Source organism: Anabrus simplex, chromosome 3 (genome assembly GCF_040414725.1).
Source record: "Anabrus simplex isolate iqAnaSimp1 chromosome 3, ASM4041472v1, whole genome shotgun sequence".
NCBI lineage: Eukaryota > Metazoa > Arthropoda > Insecta > Orthoptera > Tettigoniidae > Anabrus > Anabrus simplex.
This window is the reverse complement of record NC_090267.1, coordinates 522,147,356-522,171,430: the sequence shown is the minus strand read 5'-3', so window position 1 is coordinate 522,171,430 and position 24,075 is coordinate 522,147,356. Positions and strand designations below refer to the sequence as shown.

The 24,075-nt window shown below is 41.5% G+C and overlaps 1 protein-coding gene across 6 annotated transcripts in view; it reads left to right on the top strand.

Moving 5' to 3' along the window:
* UGP (UDP-glucose pyrophosphorylase) overlaps positions 1-24,075 on the top strand; it is a 339,813-nt gene that overhangs the window by 205,784 nt on the left and 109,954 nt on the right. For all 6 annotated transcript variants that reach the window (XM_067143688.2, XM_067143690.2, XM_067143686.2 and 3 more), the window contains one exon: positions 4,578-4,814. In XM_067143688.2, the coding sequence (XP_066999789.1) occupies positions 4,578-4,814 (237 nt within the window). The remainder of the gene's footprint in view (positions 1-4,577; positions 4,815-24,075) is intronic.

Below are 24,075 nucleotides of genomic sequence, written 5' to 3'. Positions count from 1 at the left end.
CATTTAGCTAAACCCCGGACTCCTCATCTATCACCAAGACCACATAACGTGCACATAGGTTCTGTTTGAACTCAAAAATATATGCACATAATTACGAAACATACACTGATATATGGATATATACACTTCATGCACAAAGGAGAGCCATTCCTAGAAAGAAACAGCATGGTTATCAATGTCTCCGGCCCAAGGCGCACGCCTGGAGCAGCTCGCTCAAGGGCGCCATCATAATCCGGAGTCGAACTGGCCGACTCCCGACCGAGAGGTACTGTGGGTTTCTGTAGATCCCTAGAATAGCTATAGTCTCATATCACCGGATATCTGGGGGAGATCCCTACTCATTTATTAAATACCTTTAAAAATCACCGTGATATTATCATTATACAAGTATCCTTAGCTAAGCCATTTAAACCAAACAGAAGAGCGCGGGTAGACACAGGGCTCCAAGTCTTAATACAATGGTGCAAGGGATCCTTCCGTCACGAGGGCGAGAGCCAGACATTCACAAAAAAAAAAAAAAAAAAAAAAAAAGGAAGGGCGGCCATTCACTTCGCACGGCCATTTCTCATTCATTGGCCACGCCAGATTCTTCTCTCCCTCACACGTCCACCCTCTCATCTCGGGGACACATATCCATGGCCCACTTCATTTGTTTATTCATATTATCGTGGAATTCCCCTGAAATACTCTTTTATTCTCTCCCTTCTCATTATCATCGCTGAGCGCCGACTGTGGGCACGATCACTTCTAACTCATCTCATCGTAAATTCCTCGGGCATTCGGCCCTCTCACTACGTCTCATATCGCGTATCTTCTTCCCTTGGGCACAGGGCTCTCATGACCCCTTCAGTCCACCTTTTCACACTCCTCGCTCCTACCACAGGAAATATACCTATATTTAAATCTTCTGACCAAAGATTAGGGACTCCTGCCCCTGGGTCCCACCCCGGCTATAGATAAAAAAAAACACTCCAAACCATACTGGCCAATTACTCAAAAATCACGGGAGACTTGCACATGGTTCCTCACACCTACCTAAATAGCACAACAAGTACCTCTCTCGGTCGGGATTTCTTCTTTCTTGCTGTACATGCACTGATTATATGTGTAAGCTAGGCATGCATTGTCTGTCTGACCCATGAGTTTCCCCGGCATATACGACAGCCACGTGGGACAGTAACTACCAACATTTTGACATGGTTTTCCCTGCTCGCCAGCACTATTGTTCCAACCACCCCTAAGGGAAACTCAAATATTCTCCTAACCTTGTTCCCATATTTGCTAGGACATTCTACATATTACTAGAAATATAACCCTCACGATAAGCTAATCATTAAGAAAAAAACATGAGTCGTCCGGGAATTTAGCTCCCCTGAATTTACTTCAACTATCTAAAGATCAATAAAATTTCCATATAGGACATGCATTATCTTACAACATTTTGATATTTACAAAGAAAGCTAATCCTATCCCCCGGTTATGTGACATGCTTAGAAATTAGATTTGGACATCACTCATCTGTTCGGTGGCCGTTGTTTCTCCTTCCACGGGAGACCCATGGTAGAGCTTTAGTTCCGCATGGCTCCGCGGTTGGCGGCGGGCGTGCAGTCCTTCATCCCTGGTCCATACAAGTCCGACATCCTGGGGAACTCGTTCACAGCTGAAATCTTACAGTAATCCAAAATGGGTAACACTTTACACTCGTCACACGGCCTCTATTTCCAGAGTTTACACCACGAATAAGACGGTCTTTCAAATCACGGCGGGCGCGTTCACAGCAAGAATCGGGTGGCTCACGAAACTCGAGCCCCTGATTCAGAGTAACACTTTGGGTGATACCAAATTATGAATTTCACTGACTCATTAAGGCCGGCACTGTCTCAACCGTATTCTGCTACTTGTTTGTAAATTAGGCTCGCGGATTAACTAGTTTGACACGCAGCACAGAGACAATTCACCTAGGCTCGTTTGGCCTCCCGTTCACTTCACAAAGGCGATGGACACAATAGCACTTTCAGTAAGCGGTCAAGGGTTTCGGACTGTAAACTGGAGCACCGCGGGACACAGTGTCCGTCTCAACGACCCGCAAAGAACAACTGTCCTCTGTGATGGCCAGCCCGGCCTATATTATCTTGCCCGCCGGAAGCCTGGGGGCGTAAACGTTCACGGTTCATTAAGAACAATAGCTCCTTTCATACCAAGAATTGAAGACATTTAAATAGTGCATCTTGCAGCCCTCTGTCTCCTCTTTCATTTGAGCAAGGCGTGCTGGACCTACGATCGGCAGTTTTTATGTAATTTGCTTCCCGCCTTTGATTAATTCATAGCGTCCTTTGGGGAGTGGAGTCATCTTTTGAGCGCGACTCTTAGCTTGGGTGACGCCGTTGTATTCACATGTGTTAGCGATATATTACATCTGGACAGCTGGTGACCTCATTTCTTCCCCTGAATAAATTATTACATATTTTTAGTCTGGGAACCGCAGAAAATTCCGCTCTATTCAATGGTGTGTCTCACATAATTTTCCTATGTCTGGATCAAAATATCATTCCATTTTTTACGCGCCAAAATCCGACGTTGGCACCCGTGACACGTGCATAAAAACCCGGAAGCTCCTTATGTTAGTTTGGAACTCTGGGAAGCTAAGCCACACCTCGGGGCGTATCTGACTACTCCAGCATCGCGTCCCCTTCTATCTCTCTCTGCAAGTTGAGAGGGTGTTTCCGTGGGGGCTTGGCTCTTGCTCTGTCTTCCCTTTGTTTTGCAAGCGCTCTTTCGCGGGTTCCGTTCTGGCCGGACGCCGCTCGATCCCCTTCGCCCATACTGCTACCAATGACGCGACCTTTAGGAGTAATTTTAATGGAGTAGAAAGGCACATATCATTCCCATGAGCTGTACAGGACACTGTACGGTTTCAGTACTGTTATGAGGGGATTTTGGACCCCCTTTAGACTGCAAACATCCTCGATTCAGTATTATGCTCTAGCAGCAGTCCCTTAGTCAGTAATCCTATTGTTTTTCAGTCAGTTTCTATGACTGTAAGGTGTTGCGGGTAGCATCCACTGATTGTTTTAAATTCATGTCCATCCATTCATTCTTCGTCCTCATATTTTGAATTCTGGTCAGTGGAGAATTTTGGGCTTTTAATTTGTCATTCCATTTCATCTCATTTCGTACCATTAGGGGCTGATGACCTCGATGTTAGGCCCCTTTAAACAACAAGCATCATCATCATCATCATCATCATCATCATCATCATCATTCCGCCAGTTTTGAATCTGGCCAATAGGAATTTTTTGTCTCTTTCAGCCTATCACAGGCTTCTTGTTAGTTTTTTCGGGCGTAACTGTTGATTCTGCCAATAAAATCGAGAGGGTGTATCCGGATTAGTTCAGAACCCTCTAGAACCGTCCCCTCGTGTATATAAGCTACGGCCTTCCCTATCCCATCGTCGCCATAAGACCTATCTGTGTTGGTGCGACAAAAAAAAAAAAAGACACTCAACCACTGAATGCAAGGAGTTTGTAACTCTTGTCTGCGACTTCCAATCGACTTTCCATTTGTTTAAAATCAATGTTAGTTTTGCAACAGTTAAAGAATTTGTAACTTTCAAATATGATGCATAATCAGTCAACTTAATAAAGAAGTACTGGACAAAATTGAACGGGAATTATACTTACAATTTTCCTAAATGTTTTTCAGTGTTAACACAGTTTCATTATTATTAATATGTGGGTTGCTACACATTTTTAACATATACATTTCCATACCTGTTTGTTGAGCATTCCATCACTAATATTCCTTTTTTGATGAAATATTTAAGCAGAATAGCATATCAAATATTCCTATTTCAAGACAGTAGATAAAGAATAATGATGTCATTGTGGTATTTTGTTCTTTTTGAATGAGAAGTTTTCTCTGCATATGGCTGATGAATTTGGCTTCCGAAATGATCTAGCGGTGAGGACATTCTGCTGAAGCCTGTCGCACTCCTCGGGGGCAATGATTAGTGACTGGCAGATGAAATGATATTGCAGAGTGTTGCTGTAATGAAAGATGATAGGGAGAAAAACATGTCCCACCTCTGCTTTGTCAAGCACAAATCTCACATTTGAGAGTGGCACGGAGGCTACAGTGGGTAAAATTATGTTTGTTTCTGTTCTTCCTTGGTGGATACAAGTGGTGACTGGGGACGAATGTTGACTTGTTTATTTTGAAACAGATCTGTGGAAATACAGTGCCCAGTCATTATACATGACAGAGCGTAGCATTCGGGAGATGTGATTTCTGTGATTTTAACACCAGGCAAATGTTCCTTCCTCTCCACTCCTAGCGCTTTCCCACTGTTCTGTTACCGCAAACACACACTGTAATGTTTTATTATAATTATATTTATTGTAAATTAATATTAACTTTTGAATACGACACCCAACACTTCTTTTAACTATGTTTTAAATCTAATAGTTTTTTATGACGATTGCAATATTTGTTATGCTTTACCACATATAAGGCATTGTGAATCAAATCCACAGATTACATTGATGGAGGGCCTAGTCATGCCAGGTGATCTGTTACAGGTTCGCGGACACCAGAGGGCACCGTCTGGTTCCCGAGAGTTTAAGGAACTCACCAAGCGAGATGCGCAGATACAACTGAATCATGAGCTGGACAAGCTCCTCAGCACTGCTTCTGAAACCAGGAAGCCATCAATTCGCAAGGAGTTGGACGGCTTCTCCAGACTCTTTGAACGCTTCCTACGTGAAGAAGGTCCATCTGTCGATTGGGAGAGTATTGAGAAACTGCCTGAAAATGCTGTGAGTACATCAACATGTTTGTAAAAGGAAACATTTAATAACGATTGATAGAGACAAATCTCCTAGGTGGAGGTTCCCTTACCCTCCTCTAACCAGCTAGATCACTGCACTTATGTATTTACACATTTTCTGACTAAAAATCAGCACTGCGGAATGTATGAAGTTTCTTATTTTAGTCACTAACCAGGACACACTTCTTGAGGGACTATGCCACATCACAGCAACAACTTCAGTTTTCAATAAAAAGGAAAGGATTATTACCTTTTCTACAAATTTTTGCCATGGTTTAACCAGGCAAACCACAACGCTGTATAAATTGACCAGTGTTGACATCAGGTCATTTCTCAACAATTACACGAGTTTGGGTCATTTGTTTTCCTTTGAGGCATCTACTTTTCCATTAGCAAATCATATTGCTCACCAGCACAGCTGAGCATTTTCTGCTACTACTCGTACAAGTCCTATATGAAACTAGAATATGTACAATAATAATAATAATAATAATAATAATAATAATAATAATAAAAGCGAGCTCGATAGCTGCAGCCGCTTAAGTACGGCCAGTATCCAGTAATCGGGAGATAGTGGGTTCGAACCCCACTGTCGGCAGCCCTGAAAATGGTTTTCCATGGTTTCCCATTTTCACACCAGGCAAATACCGGGGCTGTACATTAATTAAGGCCACGGCCGCTTCCTTCCACTTCCTAGGCCTTTTCTATCCCATCATCGCCATAAGACTTATCTGTGTCGGTGCGACGTAAAGCAAAAAAAAAAAAAAAATAATAAAAATAAATAAATAAACACCTATGTCAGACCTGAAATTAGATATGATGTCACTCCTATCCCACTACAAATGTTGCATATTGTGTTGAAATAGCCTCAAATGAACTAGGAGTTCCCTAAATATGATCTCATCGCTAAATGCATACAGTGACAGAGCGATGACTCGACATTTACTGTAACAGTATTACACCATATGTTGCAATGTCAAAAGGTTTCACAAAATATATCCATATCTGTTATTAGGCAGTTAGTCTCACTCTACATAATTTTAAATGCTAGTTCAGTTTGATTTGAGTGATTTCAACATTACGAGCCACTATTAAAGCGGCCACATCATCAGCGTAGTCGACAAGCTTCGTGTCCTCTGGCATCTCCAAACGTAACAAGCCATCTAGTTTAATCATACATTATGCTCCAAAGATCTGGACCAAGGATCGATCCCTGTGCTGCACCAGCCGTCAGATGTTTTGTCTTTTGTCCATCTTCCGTATCATACAGCAGAGTGCAGTCTTTGAAGTAATCTCTCATTATGCGCATAAGATATTGTGGTAGCTTGAAAGTTTCTTTAAGAGCTACCAACATGTCACTCCACCATGCCGAATTGAAAGCATTCTTCACATCCAGGGTCACAAGAAGTGTCAATTTATGGGAATGATGGTTGCCCATTTGTGCTCTTTCTGCTGTATTCACCACCTCCCACACTGCATCCGGCGTCGAATGTCCTCTCCGAAATCCATGTTCGCGAACAGATAGATCCCTGCTAGTTGAACTGCTGAGAGGATTCTTGGCTGCAAAAGTTTCTACAGGCCTTTTCCAGTTGTATCCAGCATACATAAAGGTCTATAATCACCAAGTTTTCCTTTGCTGATCAAAACCAATTGGGCTATTTTCCATCGGGGACTAAAAACACCCGCTTGCAGACAATGATTGTACATATTCAGCAACAGTTCTGGACAGAGTTCTGATATCATCTTTAGCACTTCTGTACGTATACCATCTGGTCCTGGAGTCTTCTTGTTTCTAAGAGAGCTAATAGCTCTATTCAGCTCTTCATCGTCACAATCAATCCTCTCTGGATGATCTGGGAATAGGGTATCCACAATTTGTTTTAATGGTTTGTGGATCCATACTTGGGGTTGAAAATGTCCAGAGTTTCTTCATTACAATCTTGTAACCTAGTCCCCATGGATCATCCTCTACTTCTTTTGCCAATGCGCACAATTTATCGGCTTTAATCTTTCTAATTGCGTTACAGAGTTCCTTCTTCGCTGACTTGTACTCCACTGTGATTGAGGTATTCTGTGGACTGCCTCTCATCCTCTGAGCCCTGTGTCAAAGTTGCAGACAATTCCTTCTCAGTTCAGCAATCTCTTTGGTCCACCAGTACACTGGGTGCTTGCTATTTCGCGGTCTCCTTCGGGACATTGAGACATTGCATGCTTGATGGATTAGCTGCATTGTGAGTTCAACACATACACCAGCTGCTTCTTTCCCTCTATGACCAAAACACTTTTCTGTTATGTTCTCTATTCCATTCCGTATTACATCAGTAAACTGTTCCTTGTCGATACCGGCTACGTTCCACCATGCTGGCCTGCGCAAGATGTTTCTTACTTGAGGAGATTCCTGGAGCAGTCGAAAGATGATATATTGATGATCACTCCCTGTATAGTTCTCGATCACTTGCCATTCAGTAATCTTAGGCGCGATATCCTCCGATGAGAAGGTTACATCCGGTATTGTTCCTTGGCATCCTGGCCGTCGAAATGTTGGCACATTTCCAATGTTGTTGACCTCCAAACCCGTTCCGGCTGCCATCTCCATTATACGCCATCCTCTGGAGTCTGTTTGTGGCATGCCCCCATCCGACGCTTGAGCATTTACGTCACCAGTGACCACTAGCCTGTTTTCCATTCCATGTAATGCATCCTCAAGGTCGTCAATTTTCATCTGAAAGTTGGAAATAGATTCATTTGGCGTAAAATAACAGCTTACAATAGTGATTCCCCCAGTCTGTACCAAAACAAAACCATCTTCGCATCCATGCTCTGTTACTGAGACTTTTCCTAGATCTAGTATCCAAATTGCAGCTGTTCCAAGGTTATCCACAAACCACCCTGGATGATCCCTCTCTTGATATGGTTCACTAATAATAACTGTTCCGAGGTATCTGTGGAACAACAGAGGTGAAAGAAGGTGCGGGGGTGAACAGGTCTCAGGCTACGAAGTTAAAATTACTTTAAAATTTAACAAGGTTATATTTTCTTTTCAAAATCAGGAAATAACAAGCATGACAGGTACAGAGTAGCAAGGCAACAAAAGTACAATTACAGTATTTACCGGATTTGGGCTTCGAGCCCCGAACTCACAATTCTTGGGCAATTAGCCCAACTTTATTCCAAAATAAGTTTTAACAGAGGGGCAGAAAACCCCATTCATGCCCAGGAGCACTTGCTCCAAATTACACAGAAAAGACTCCTCGAGGCACACAACACTCAATTTTCAAGAAAGAGCCACTCGCTCTCAAACTTTAAGCCTATCAAAGGCTACACCAAACTCCACCTTCAAGTTGTCCTCTAAGGACATAAACACAGGGGTAAAATACCCAACCTACTGAGGCCTATTAAGTGAGAAAAGGTTAATTACATGGCCTCTAAAATACCAATTTGAGAGGAGGCGATCTGCACTCCTAATACATTTTGTTTAAAACCTAATCTGGCTCTAGGCCGCAAATGCAAGGGCTAATCCCATACTAAAGAGGTGACTTTAGAAAGAAACAATTTACATTACGTTAAGGAAGAATCGGTTGTGAAAAATAAGTTCACCTCAAAACAATATGAGTGGGAGCTCGAGAGGGTTAAGCACTCTCTATCCCAATATGTAGCTTAAAAGAGAATAGATGCTAAGAGTCTTTACATTTTAGGGAAAAGTTACATGGTGGAAACGCTTCGGACCCGCCCCGAGAGTTAAACTGCTGAGCTAGCAAGAAAAGAAGTTATTAAACGGCCATTACCTTGTTGTTGAGCTGCTGCCCGAAGAAAGAGGCGCTTCCCGCCCCCTGCTACGTACTTTACACTTTGAAAGTTGGTACTGAAGTGGCGCAGAGACCCGAAAATCAGCAGTTTATATACTCTCGTGGAAAGTTCGAGGCGTTTCAGAAATGAGAACACCCGCCCACAAAAACTTTATTGGCTAGGGTTAAGCAAGATATTCAAGTTGGAGAAGATACACCTGATTGGTCAGAAATTAATTAAAGAAATTTGGGATTGGCTAAATTCAAAACCAGGGGAAAGAAAGGGTTATACAGCCAACTTAAACAATAACAGAAAGAAATTTAACAAGGAACAAACTTTTGAAATAAAAATTTCTCCAAAAAAACAGTTCTTTCACTTTGCACTAGGGTGCACCATTGTAGTTCTTCAGTAGTGTCCTCTAGAAGAGAAAGTTCACACTTCTTACTAAAGGTAAAACAAAAATACATCGAAAACGACCCAGTTCAGAAACTCCAAAATTTCCAAGTAGTGACATCTTCTGAGAAACTTGAAAATTAACACCTTAGATAAAGTTCAGACTTCCTCCAGTAGGGGAGTTTCAACTGGCGCAAGGTTTGAATTAGCGGCGTGGAGGTGTACCGCCCGGTACAGGCCTCCCCCCCCCCCCCCAAAAGTCCCTCCAGGGGTGACACATGAAATTTGTTTGATAACAAGGTCCAAGTTATGATGTTGATATGGAGATTAATTGCAGAAGTATTTACCAACAAATTTTCTTAAAATAATTAGATCCAGTTTCAAGTTTCTTGTAGTAACTGTTGAAGTAATGTCTTTATGTTTGTAGAAGTTGAATTCAGAAGGGAAAACTTTAAATTCTTGAAAGAGAAGAAAATTTCCTAAGTCCACCAGATATTGCATTAAAATCCAAAACAAAGGTAGTAATGTTGAACTGGAATGTCCATATAGCTGGATATGTACTTTAAACGTTGATAAGGTTGACGGCCAGACCAGCCGCCGCTGCTTGAGTTCAGAGGAGGCCGCTCGGACCCCTCAAGTACCCTGAGATACCGCTCGCCCGCACTATGAGAGGAGTAGTGGAGTTGAAGCACGCCGCGCCCGCGGCGAACATGCAGGTCGCGGGCCGGTTACAGGTTGTGCACCAAACATCAGCCTTGGCCGGGAGGAGGACTCCGGCTCGCCGTACACAGGTTGGGCTCACTGGGGAAGGGCGGGCCCGTACCCTGCCTCAGGAGCAGTACGGCGCCGCGCTGCTGCGGGGGCACTGAAACATTAAAGCTCGGCGGCAGAATTTTGTTGGACCATCATCTTTTTTGAGGGTTTGTGGAGAGGTTGAGGGGCCAGCGGCGTGCAGATATTCAGGGCATTTATAAGCCACTGTGTGTTGTGGAGCAGGAGACGGGAGCGTGGTAATGGCCATGGCAAGGACAGGGTGGCAGTTTAACAGTGCAGGGAAGGTTTACAATAAATAATTACACACAAAGGAAACAGATTCCAAGAGCAGAAGGCCTTAAAAGTGAAACCCCTCAGAAAAAAAATATAACCTTCCTATTTCTTTCAAAATTATATGAAGCAAGTTAACACAGAAATTACACCGGTTTCACCTGTGACAGGTGAACCCTAAATATCCTCTCGGTGGCTGGATTGCTTAACAATAAGGTAACGGGAGTAAGGAAATCGAGAATGATACACGGCCCATGAAATCTGGGGGCAAGCTTGCCCGCGGGAACAAACTTTTTGACCATCACCTGGTCACCTATCTTCAAATTGGTGGGTCTCCGTCCACGATCATATCTTTCCCTAACCTTTTCATGAGACACCTTAAGATTGGCTTTAGCCTTCTTCCAAAGATCTTTAATATTATCCGGATCTATTGTCTCAGGTAGAATGTCACTCAGAGACCAGAGGTTAGAGAACGGCGTGTTGGGAACGAACTTGAACATCAAAGAAGCTGGAGTAAACTTGTGAGATTCATGAACCGCCGAATTCAAAGCAAAAGCTAACCAATGCAGGGACGTGTCCCACCTAGAATGATCTTCATGATGATAGGCAATAAGCGCGGACCTGAGATTACGATTAACCCGTTCAGCCAGAGATGGTTGAGGGTAATAAGCAGAAGTCGTCACATGAGAGATGGACAGGTCAAAACAGAATTTACGAAAAAGATTTGATGTGAAAGCCTTAGCATTATCAGACACAATATATTGACACGGACCAAAAGAAGTGAAGATAGAATTTAGACAAGTAATGGTGGACTGAGCGGTAGCCAGCTTAGTCGGAAATAACCAAGAAAATCTTGTAAAACCATCTACACATACAAAGATGAACTTGTTGGCATTTCCCTTCGACTGGGGGAAGGGTCCTATATAATCAATATACAGGCGTTCCATAGGGCGCGACGCTTGGTGAGAAGACAACAGGCCTACCTTGGTTGACATGGTGGTTTTACTAAGCAAGCAGGATTTACAAGCCTTTACTAGTTCACGGATTTCACCGTCCATACCCTTCCAGATAAACCTTTCACGGATCTTCTCACGAGTTTTAAAGATGCCTAGATGCCCCCTAATGGGGTCTCATGATAGTACTTAAAGATCATAGGTACAAGAACAGCTGGAACGACAACTTTCATCATCTTATCATGCCTCGAAGGGCAACATAAAACACCATTCCTCAGTACATAAGGGACGACATGTTCCCCAGAAGAAAGGGTTTCCATTATCGGAGCCAGCGTCAGATCTTCACGTTGGTATTTCTCGATATCCCTAAAGAGCATGGGAGCATCTGTTAAGATGGCATTAACATCAAATAGTATGGACTCGGGAGGTGATGAACTGTCGACCGGTTCATGGGTCTCAACGTCGTTGGAAAACATACGGCTGAGTCCATCAGCAACAACATTTTCGGTACCTCTGATATGCCTGACATCGAATTGGAAGGCAGAAATACGGATGGCCCAACGGGCTATACGACCAGTACGACGCGGCCTACCTAAGACCCAGCTTAAGGCTTGATTATCTGTCTCCAGGTCGAATTTGACATGTTCCAGTTAGAGACGGAACTTTTCTAAGGCAAATAAGACTGCCAACCCTTCAAGCTCATAGATAGAATACTTGGCTTCTTGGGCCGATAGAGTCCTAGATGCATAGGCGATGGGTCGCCTCCCTAGTTCAGTCTCTTGAAGAAGGACTGCAGCTACCGCCGACGACGACGCGTCGGTTTGGACGATGAATTTCTTTGAGAAATCAGGCATAGCAAGGACAGGGGCATTACAGAGAGCTAAGATCTTCAAAAGCGGCTTGTTGAGAAGGTCCCCACTCGAATTTGATGCCTTTCCTACGAAGAAGGTTTAAGGGCGCTGCTCTATTAGCAAAGTTAGGAATAAACTTCCTGAAGAAATTCACCATGCCAATGAACCTGGCGATACCTTTGATGTCCTTGGGAGGTTTAAAATCACGGATGGCCTGTGTTCTAGAATGATCGACTGCAACACCATCAGGTGAGACAATATGCCCTAGGAATGACATGGAGGGCTTAGCAAAGGCAACCTTGGACAACTTAACAGTTAACCCAGCCTTACGAAGGCGATTGAGAACTTCTCGCAGATGATCTAGATGTTCTTCAAAGGTCTCCGAAAATACATCATCCAGGTAGTGATACCAGTACTCAAATTTGATGTCGGAGAAGACCCTATCTAGCAATCTAGTGAGTACAGCTGCTCCCGTGGGGAGCCCGAAATGCACGCGGTTGTATTCATACAAATTCCAATCCGTGGCAAACGCTGTAAGATGTTTTGACTCTTCCGCTAGGGGAATTTGATTATAGGCCTGATTCAGGTCCAAGATAGTAAAGAACTTGGCCTTACGAAACCATGAAAAGCAAGAATGAAGGTCAGGAAGGGGCACAGATTGTAACACCACCTTCCGATTGAGAGCCCTATAATCAATGACAGGCCTGAAGCCACCTTGGGGTTTCGGGACTAGAAAAATAGGTGAAGAATACGCCGACTTAGAGGGCCGAATAATACCATCCTTCAACATCTGATCGATGATTTCTTTCAGAGGCTTCATTTTAGGTGGAGATAGCCTATATGGTGGAAAACGGACAGGAATCGAATCCGTGACCTCAATTTTGTATTCAATAAGGTCAGTAACACCAAGAGTATCCGAGAACACCTCTGGAAACGACTGACACAGCTTACGAATACTATCAGCCTGCTCCTCAGGTAGATGTTTAAGGTCTAACAACATCTCATCCTGGGTAGGCGAAATAGATGAACATGATGCAGAATTACATTTCAATAATGGAATTTTACAATTAGACGCAAATTTGAAAGTGCACGACCTACTCTGAAGATCGAGCACAAGACCAGTGTGAGAAATGAAGTCAGCTCCCAATATAATGGGGCAAGACAAGTGCTTGGCCACAAACAATTTAATTTTCCATGTAAATTTAAAAATGCGGATTTTGACATTTACAGAACCTAGAATTTCTAATGGAGATGAATTAGCCGAAACATATTGAACAGGAGATGAGCCATAGTCAGGTAGTTTACAAACAGATTTCAATTTTGAATACCATTCAGCCGAAATAATAGAACAAACACTGCCTGAATCTAATAGAGCAGTTACAGGTTCATTATTTAGCTCAATTTTAAGAAAAGGAACAGGTGCGGGGGTATCCGCCGCAATCCTAAGACATTCTTTGGGGCATTCAAAAGATGAATTTGAAGACTGATTGTTCCCTGAATTTTCGACCTGTTTACCAGGGGCTGAGCCTCGGGAAGATGGATTAATCGATTCAGCCGAAGCCGCTAGTCACTTATTATTATTGACATTGGTGGAAGTTGCACCAGAAGTTGAGCAGGAGGGGGTGCTATTTGAATTTGGGCAATTCTTGGCGATATGTGAGAAAGCCCCACATTTAAAACAGCCTTGTGATGAGCCAGCTCCATTATTTGCCCTACTAGATTTGATCAATGGACACTTGTTCCGAAGATGGTCAGGCGACCCGCAAGCATAACATTTACGGGGTGTGACTGGTCGGCGAGGTGGAGGCCGAGGATTACTAAAGGAAGGAGGAGGGGGTTCTTTCGCTACACGCAAGGAATCGGCGTATCTAACTCCTTCCGCTGAAACAGCCAATGCTTCAAGTTCAGAGAAGGTTTGCGGGCACGCCGCGAAACATAAATATGACCTATATGATGGTGAGATACCTTCCACAATAGCTTGTACGATCTGATCCTCCGGGAAGTGAAGAGCAAACACTCTAGTATAGAACTTAATATCTTGGATGAAATCTGCCAAGTTTTCATCCAACCGTTGTACACGATAATAGTACTTCTGAATAAGGGAGGACCTTGCCCTGGCCGGGATGAAGTTAGCTAACAAGTGGGCGTGGAAGTCCTCAATAGATGATTGCTCGGCAATGGCTCTTACTATTTTGTCTGAGAGAATACCAATTGCATAGGGATAGATGATTTGCAAAATCTGACATGGAGAAAGAGAAAAAACAAGGGCATGATCCTGGAACTCAACTAAAAACCTTAAGAATGAAATAACTTCACTGGTAGTGTTAACAGAAAATTTAGAGATACCTCTAAGCAACATTGCTAATGGGTGAGGCAAGCTGCTGAACCCAGGTGACATAGTAGGTAAAGGTTTAAGTGGCAAGGATGTCAATTCAGAACGTACATTATTCAACGAGGTTCGGCGTTCAGACTCGTTGTCCAATGGGGCAGAGGTTGTTTGAGCTGCAACGGTTTTCCTATTGACGTCTCCCTTAGGAGGCTCTTCCTCGCTACCTACATTCACCGTGACGGGTTGATCAGTTTTGGGAGGAACTTCCCCAGTTAACAATTGGGTGACCTTACTGGATAATTCTGAAAGATTTTCAAGAACCATACTAGCTTCCTTCCTCTGAACGTCGTTCAACTTCAGAGACAACAGATCGTTAACTCTATTTGAAAAATGAAATAGCCTGGCTTGCACACGCTTAATTTGATTAGGAGAAGGATCATTTTTTTCAAAAAAACTAACTACAGATGCTAGCTCAGTAGTATTGTCAGTGATTGTGGAAAGAGAGTCGTCAATTTCTTTCTCTCCCAAAGTGGGGATGGAAATGGGCAAATCAAGGGACTCTCTAAGCTTATTTGTGTCTACCGCAACCGTGCCTCCAGATTGCACATTTCTAATAGTTAACTCATAGATCAACTCCTCCTTGCGCAAATAGTTAAGATGGAGAACATCGCGCGGGCCGGGCATGATGACAGAACAATTTTGAAAAAGGAAAAAGTAAAAATTCCAGCAAGTGAGAAAATAGTTAGAGTTGTAATCAAAGCAATGTTTAGCCGTCAAAAGGGGCTAAATTGAGACCCATTCAACCACGCTCTGCAACCACTTGTTCCGAGGTATCTGTGGAACAGCAGAGGTGAAAGAAGGTGCGGGGGTGAACAGGTCTCAGGCTACGAAGTTAAAATTACTTAAAAATTTAACAAGGTTATATTTTCTTTTCAAAATCAGGAAATAACAAGCATGGCAGGTACAGAGTAGCAAGGCAACCAAAAGTACAATTACAGTATTTACCGGATTTGGGCTTCGAGCCCCGAACTCTCAATTCTTGGGCAATTAGCCCAACTTTATTCCAAAATAAGTTTTAACAGAGGGGCAGAAAACCCCATTCATGCCCAGGAGCACTTGCTCCAAATTACACAGAAAAGCCTCCTCGAGGCACACAACACTCAATTTTCAAGAAAGAGCCACTCGCTCTCAAACTTTAAGCCTATCAAAGGCCACACCAAACTCTACCTTCAAGTTGTCCTCTAAGGACATAAACACAGGGGTAAAATACCCAACCTACTGAGGCCTATTAAGTGAGAAAAGGTTAATTACATGGCCTCTAAAATACCAATTTGAGAGGAGGCGATCTGCACTCCTAATACATTTTGTTTAAAACCTAATCTGGCTCTAGGCCGCAAATGCAAGGGCTAATCCCATACTAAAGAGGTGACTTTAGAAAGAAACAATTTACATTACGTTAAGGAAGAATCGGTTGTGAAAAATAAGTTCACCTCAAAACAATATGAGTGGGAGCTCGAGAGGGTTAAGCACTCTCTATCCCAATATGTAGCTTAAAAGAGAATAGATGCTAAGAGTCTTTACATTTTAGGGAAAAGTTACATGGTGGAAACGCTTCGGACCCGCCCCGAGAGTTAAACTGCTGAGCTAGCAAGAAAAGAAGTTATTAAACGGCCATTACCTTGTTGTTGAGCTGCTGCCCGAAGAAAGAGGCGCTTCCCGCCCCCTGCTACGTACTTTACACTTTGAAAGTTGGTACTGAAGTGGCGCAGAGACCCGAAAATCAGCAGTTTATATACTCTCGTGGAAAGTTCGAGGCGTTTCAGAAATGAGAACACTCGCCCACAAAAACTTTATTGGCTAGGGTTAAGCAAGATATTCAAGTTGGAGAAGATACACCTGATTGGTCAGAAATTAATTAAAGAAATTTGGGATTGGCTAAATTCAAAACCAGGGGAAAGAAAGGGTTATACAGCCAACTTAAACAATAACAGAAAGAAATTTAACAAGGAACAAACTTTTGAAAGAAAAATTTCTCCAAAAAAACAGTTCTTTCACTTCGCACTAGGGTGCACCATTGTAGTTCTTCAGTAGTGTCCTCTAGAAGAGAAAGTTCACACTTCTTACTACAGGTAAAACAAAAATACATCGAAAACGACCCAGTTCAGAAACTCCAAAATTTCCAAGTAGTGACATCTTCTGAGAAACTTGAAAATTAACACCTTAGATAAAGTTCAGACTTCCTCCAGTAGGGGAGTTTCAACTGGCGCAAGGTTTGAATTAGCGGCGTGGAGGTGTACTGCCCGGTACAATAACAATGTCTACTTCCATCTCATAAATCAGCTTTGTCATAAGATCGTTAGCTGTTTGATTCCTGTGCATGTTTGCTGGAGGGATTCGCATCATTTGCTGTGATTTTTGGCCTTTTCAAGAGCTTCACGAAATATTGTGCATGCACCCGATCCAGGAACATGATTTCGTTTAGCTTCATTGACACCCTTGTCTGTACAAAGCATGCATTGTGAATTATTCTTTTTACAGTGTACTGCCTTGTGACCATACTCTCCACACTTAAAACAGAGCTTACTTCTGTCGGGGCCTGTGCAGTTTCTTGCCAGGTGTCCATAGGATAGGCATCGAAGGCAGCGAGGTAACAGCAAGAAACTTTCTAGTGAGTCTTGCCTTTCTAAATTATGTCTTACCGTTTCTACTATTGTCCATTTCTTTTTAGTCTTTAGCACATTCTTCTTCTTCTTCTTTTATGACCACATAGGATCACTTTAGTCAGTCCATTGTTCAGGTCTCTCTGAAGGGATTGTTCGGGCTTTGCGGCCCTCCAAGTACTTCTTCAGACGCACCAATCTTTGTGCCCTTTCCTCAGTTGAAAATATGTATGTTGTTGGTTTGTTTTGTGTAAAGGTAAAGCGGAGGTTTGTATTCTTGAGTTTTGTATTCAATTTTATGTTATTTGTGGTGTCTTCTGTTGTAAGGCCTATTTCCTTCAGATCCTCTCTTACTTCTCTGATCCATTCACATCCTGTTGTGGTATTTTTTGAGATGAGATTGTATTGTACTAGTTGTTTCAGAAGTCTTGAATCCTGCGTCCTCATGATATATCAAAAGAATCCCAGTCTCCTCTTACGCATAGTATCTGTAATGGGTTCTAGCTCTTTGTACACGACTTTGTTAGGTATTATCTGCCACTGTCCATTTTCTGGTAGTTTTTGTTGATGCAGGTTCTTCCAATTCTCCTTTCAACTTTCTGAAGTCTGTCAGTCTTTGATTGTTTATTCAGGTAAAAAAGTGTTTCTGCTGCCTATGTAGCTTCTGGTTTTATAACTGTGTTGTAGTGTTTTATTTTTGCATTTATTGATAGACATTCATTTTGTAGATATCCCATGTTAATTTTTGTGCTTTAGCTAATCTGTTTGTTCTTGTTTGGATTGCGATTTTTTCATTTAGGTTATGTGTTATTACTTCTCCAAGATATTTAAATTGAGTTACTATTTTGATTTTATTACCATTTATGGTAACTTCTTTTAGTTGTGTTGGTTTTTGGGGCATAATTTCTGTTTTTTCAAATGATATTTTGAGGCCAGTTTTATTTTCAATTGTTTGAAGTTCTGATATCTGGGTTTTTGCTTCTTTTATTTCCACTGCTAGTAATGCTAAATCATCGGCGAAACCCAGGCAATTTGTTTTGATTTTTTGGCCAATCTTTATTTTGGGGGAAAATTTCCTAAACTACTCTCTCATTACCATTTCTAGAGCACAATTAAATAATAGTGGTGAGAGCCCATCTCCCTGCCGTAGTCCAGTTTTAATTTCTAATTTCTCTGATGTTTCACCCCTAAACTTCACTTTTGATTTGGTGTTGGTGAGAGTCAATTTTATCACATTTTAGCACATTATTTAATACTTCCCAAGTTTTCTTCTCCCTGTACAACTTTTGAACTGCAATCTGTAATACTTTAATTTTGCTTTATGAATATCAGCTATTATATCATTCCTCATTCTTTTATATAACCTCCTTAAATTTTCCTTATTTTCTGGATTTAAATTTGATGCATTTTTCCATCTTTTGAAAAGTCTGTCCCTTTCTTTGATTTTTTCTATTATAACACCTGTCAGCCACAGTTGAGTGTCTTTCCTTTCCTTTTGGTTTTTTGTATCCTTCGTTTCATTAGTTGCCTTGTTAACTGCATTGCAAATCTTCATGTATATATCATCTGAACTCATATTCTTATTTATTTCTTTTGCAATAATTTCTATTTCTGTTCTTAACATGGATTTACTCACCCTTTCTTGTATGTTATCTATAACTTTTTCACTTGGAACATAGGTATTTATTACACCTAGTATCATGTGATATCTGTACAGTTATTATATAATGATCAGAAACTTTAGTCTGAATTACAGCAGAATCTCTTACATTTTTCCCATTCCTAATCAATGCATGGTCGATGCAGGATTGTGTTAGTTTTCCATTTACATATTCTTCCCTTGTGAACTTGTTAATGCAATGAACTAACTGATGATCTGCTAACACATTATTGTACAAGGATGTGACTCTGCTGTCTTTCAGAATATCTATGTTCATGTCCCCAATAATTATTAAGTTTCTGGCATTCATACTATGTAAATGAAGATCTAACTCCTCCACAAAATCCTTTTGATTATAGTCAGGTGGTATACTGCCATAATGATCCCATATAGTGTTCCATTAATCAAAACTTCCCCTGATAAATTTTCGAACTCTATAAATTTCTTTTCTTTAAATATGAACACTTCCGTGACAAAAATGACCTTTCCTCCACCCCTAGAAACATTTCTTATTGAATAATGCATCCTATATCCTTCTAACTCATACTGTTCAATTTCCATTTCATTATTTATATTTATTTCACTAAATATTAGCACATCTACCAGTGGCCTGCTGTGTCTTAATGTTATAACCATCTGATCCCAATATTTTCTAATTGATCTTATATTCATATGAAGTAGAGACATTTCACTTTCTTGTTTGTTTGTCATCTGTAGCCATTCATCACAATTATTGTATACTTTTGAGTCTAGTAATAAACTACAACTATCAATGTAACATCCATAACTAAATTTAAGATACACTAGAGTAAAATTAAATATTGATACTTTCAACCAGATACTGGATTTTTTCGATGTCTTTTTTTGAAAGAATTCTTACCGGAGTAGTTTTCTCTTCCTTTCTAGCGAACAGCATTCCCTGCTTCACCCATACATACTTCCATCCTTTGATGTCCACCTGTCTCCATGCCTCCCAGCAAAGATTAGCCATGTAAGGGGCAATTTCTCTGTGACAAGTAGTAGTAATAATAATAATAATAATAATAATAATAATAATAATTTTTTTTTTTTTTTTTTTTTTTACAAGGGATTGTGGAAAATCTTCAAAAGACACTTGTGAAGGGTCCACACCCCACACCCACTAAAAACCACACAGTTTTTTCCCACGATGTGTGTCATCACCCCGGAACTGCTCTTGCATTACTTCAGGGTGATATCGTGCTTTTTCTTTCAGACTTCTTCTTTCTTCATTTCTCCTTTACGAACGTTCGTACGCTTCCAAATCTTTCTTCTTCTGACTAAGGACATCCTCCACATACACTGCCACGCGATCCCAGGATACCTGGTTTCGTAGCATCGCAGAAATAATATTATCTGTTGTCAGTTCTCCTAGTTCAGTTTCCACACATCTTCTCTGTATCGTACAATGGCCGCACACAAAAAAGGTGTGAAATACCTCGTCGATGTCATCACAGTATATGCATGCTGTGTCACTCGCTCTGCCCACTTTATGCAGGAATTACCGAAAATATCTATTGAAACGGGAACGCCCTACGAGCATTCACGTTTCATTAATTTATTAAGAGGAACTCGCTAACACCCGGCCGTAAGCATTTAAAACTTGCGACGAGCGCACAGGCATAGTGGGAACTGCAAGCAAGCTCGCGCTGTTCCAGAACACCGGCCAAGGTCAAGCGATGTCACGCAGAAGGTTCTTTCGTGTTCCATAGCATTGCAGCACGAACGAAATGTGATATCAATATTTCAATAACGTCACCTTGCAGGCAGGAATAATGAACGCTGCTAGCCGAAATTTCATGTCAGTCGGTGTAAAGATGGCCAAGATATAAAATTTTCTTGGGGCCCACATGTGTAGCCACGCCCACCGACCTTCGGTAATATAAGCGAATCGCCAGCCTGGGGTAAAGCAGAGAGTGTGCAGTGTGGGTGTGTGCAGCTGAAGTGTGCCATAGGCAGAGAGAGTGAGGGGAGTCGGCAGTAAGCCGTGAGTTCAGTGTGTGTGTGCAAGTAAGCACGTCGCGATATAATTCGTCACTCGGTCCGGCTGTATACTTGAGTTCAGAAACGTTAGTGTTAGAAGCTTTCTCCGTGGGCTTGATTTCATTTAAAGACTGTTTCTAGCATAAACTGTGCCAACCTTGATTTCATTTAAAGACTGTGTGAAAACAGCGATAGTGTTTCTAGCATAGACTGTGCCAGCCTGCATTTCATTTAAAGACTGTGTCTATCCATTGAACTGTGTTCGTAATAAAACTGTGCCAGCCTTGATTTCATTTAAAGACTGTGTTTCTAGCATAAACTGTGCCAACCTTGATTTCATTTAAAGACCGTGTGAAAACAGCGATAGTGTTTCTAGCATAAACTGTGCCAGCCTGCATTTCATTTAAAGACTGTGTGAAAACAGCGATAGTGTTTCTAGCATAAACTGTGCCAGCCTGCATTTCATTTAAAGACTGTGTCTATCCATTGAACTGTGTTCGTAATAAAACTGTGCCGACCTTCATTTCATTTAAAGACTGTGTTTATCCATTTTTCGGAACTGTGTTTGTAATAAAACTGTGCCAACCTTGATTTCATTTAAAGACTGTGTTTATCCGTTGAACTGTGTTCGTAATAAACTGTGCCAACATTCCCTCTTAAAGACAGTATTAACTTGTGGAATACGGTATCGTGATTTTTTCCCGAGGGACCATGCCAATTCCCATCATAACCTGTTCAGAATCATGTATGATCTTAAGTGCCAGTGATAATCTTCTGAAAATTACGACGTAACAGAACTTGGACTGTCGTTTATTTCAACAAGTGTGTGGATATTGTGCTCATGGTGTACAGTGCAGAGACTGTACCCGGTGAATTTAATTTTCTTTGTGAAGTGCTTAGTCACTGCACCTCGGAAGGTCCTAGATTGTTTTCGTTTGTTTATTATTCCAAATACGATAATTCCTTCCATCTTATTCTCATGGAACTGTGACTCTGACTTTATCCTTGCTGCTAAAGTGCGTTCAACATCATTGACTGTGGGAACTATTTCGGTGTGCTTCGCCTTAGAGAGGTGTCACACCAGAGTCCCATGACGCCCGATGTGGAAGCTCCACATTTCCCCGTTCCTGCCTCAGGTTCGAGTCGCCATCAACTCTAATACAGAGAAAACACCAACGACGGAAGACAACGTCGACGCCGACCGTAAGACGACGCAGCCGCCATAGGACAACGTCCCCTCCACGCCTTCAAGGACAACTCCACAATTCAGCTGTAAAAGGTGACATAATTCTTTGCATATCTATTGAATAAACTGAAGGATCCACTTAATCATAAAAAAAATATTTCACTACCCTTCTCTCTCTCTCTCTCACTCTCTTAGCATGGGCCGTACACGCCTTGTCGTGTCTCATGCTCTCCAATAAACTGAAGTACGGGCGTTCCTGTTTCAGAGAGAAGGTAGTGAATAGTAAAGTGGCACCCGTGACGTTGGGGCCAGATTAAAGAGAGTAAAGTGATAAAAATTAACTTTGAAATCAGTGATATCTTAACTTACCAATTCAAATAAAAGTGCATAGTACGTACGTTAATTCCAGTTCAGTGAATGTGTTAAAATTTTACGAAGTTCAATTCAATGACTTTGGCGAAATTTTAAACTTTTGGCACAGAACTCTGATTAAGTTTATGGCACAAGTGATTATTTTTTTTCTCTTTCTCTTTCTCTTGCTATGTAAAACATTTCAGGCACAATATTTATGCACAGTCTCATATAAATTTTTGATATTTATGTCAGTGAAACATTGAACTTTACCATTGGACAATAATGGTGATATTTAATTTTATGCACAAGTGTTTGATATTTTGTGTTGGTGAAATATTGAACTTTACCATTGGACAATAATGGTGATTTTACGTATGAAGTGAATGATTGTTATTTCTGCATTTTGTGAAAATAACGACATTAATATGGAAAATATACTAGCTGCTATTGAGGCTTTAAAAATCAGTCTAAATGACAGGATTACGGAAAGTAACACTAATCTCGGGCGTAGGATTGCTGAATCTAATAATACTTCAGGAGCTCAACTTAAAGAATCTAACGCGGCCTTGGAAAGTCGTATGGAAGCCACTAAGGCTAGTATAGGTCAGCTTAGGGAGGCTAATGAAGTAACTAATCGTAATATCACTCAACTAAGGGAGGCTAATGATGCCAACATTGTAAAATTGACAGAATCTGTTGATCAAAAGTTTGCAGAAGTTAATAATAATTTGGAACGTAGGCTCAATAGTGCAGGTGCCGAAATTGAAAAACGATTTAAAGAATCTAACAAAAGAATGGATTCTAAGTTTACGGAAATAAATGAAAGATTAACACGTGACTTAGAAACCATTAAGCAAGATATAAAATCACAAGTGGCGGAGGACTTAAAACTTGCTTTCCCGTCTTCTTCTCAGGAAGTCCTTAAAGAAGTAGAAAGCTTAAAGGAAGAATTTCAAGAGTCCCATGCTCAATTATCTCTTGCGCAAACTAAAACGCTTCTATTCAAGACAAACTTCATGAATCTGTTAAAAATAATTTCATGAAGTTGGGAAACGAAATTACTCTTCTGAAAAGTCAGCAAGAAGAGGCCGATAAACGTGTCAAGACTCGGTTAGATAATGCTCACACGCAGATTACTCGTATCTGTCGCGATGTAGCAGAAGTCAAGACCGACTTAGAAAAGGAGGTCAAGGAAATTGAGTATTCCGTACAGGGGAAAATTAAAACCCCAAAACTTGAACTCCAAGGAGGTATAGAAGCTCTCAACAGCAAAGTATAGCAAATTGAACAGGATGTTTCATCATCTAGCCTTCACAACACTAGTGGAGAATCCATGAATGTTTCCACAGTTTTTAAAATGACTGAGGAAAAACCAGCCAAATTTTCGGGGAAGGAGGAGTATACTGCTAAGGAGTTTCTCCTCAACCTCGAAGAGTTCTTTCAAGAAAATCACGTTAAGACCGACCGCCGATTACGAATAGCGTCTCGATTGTTAGAAGGCAAGGCGTTAATGTGGTTTACCGCTTTTAAATTCAGTATTAACACTTACGAAGAGTTTAAGGAAGCCTTACTTAGACGATTTTGGAGTGTTGAGGCTCAGCACCTGATAAAACTTCAATTATACTCCAGAAAGTATAACACTTCCGTTAATTCCTCGCGATATTCAGATTATCTCATATCTCAGCTTAAAAAGATGCAGTTTTTCGACCCTCCTTTGCCAGAGCAAGAACTTATTCAGGTCATAACGCTGCAATTTCCACCAAATGTTCAGGAAATATTGGTGGCAGCAAACGTCCAGGACTTGGAGCAGCTCGATGATGTCCTGAGGAGACTCGATACTGCGCACACTCAGAGCGCAACAAAAGCAGGTCGAACCCAAGAAACTACGACCAACTTTACGGAAATGAAGACTCCGGTTCAAGTAAATCCAGAACCGCGAGAAGAAAGAGGAACTCGCCGAGATATTCTGTTTCGGTACAGAAGATCTAGGAATCGTCCCTACGAAGGGAGGGCTAAGTTTCAACCCGGACCTT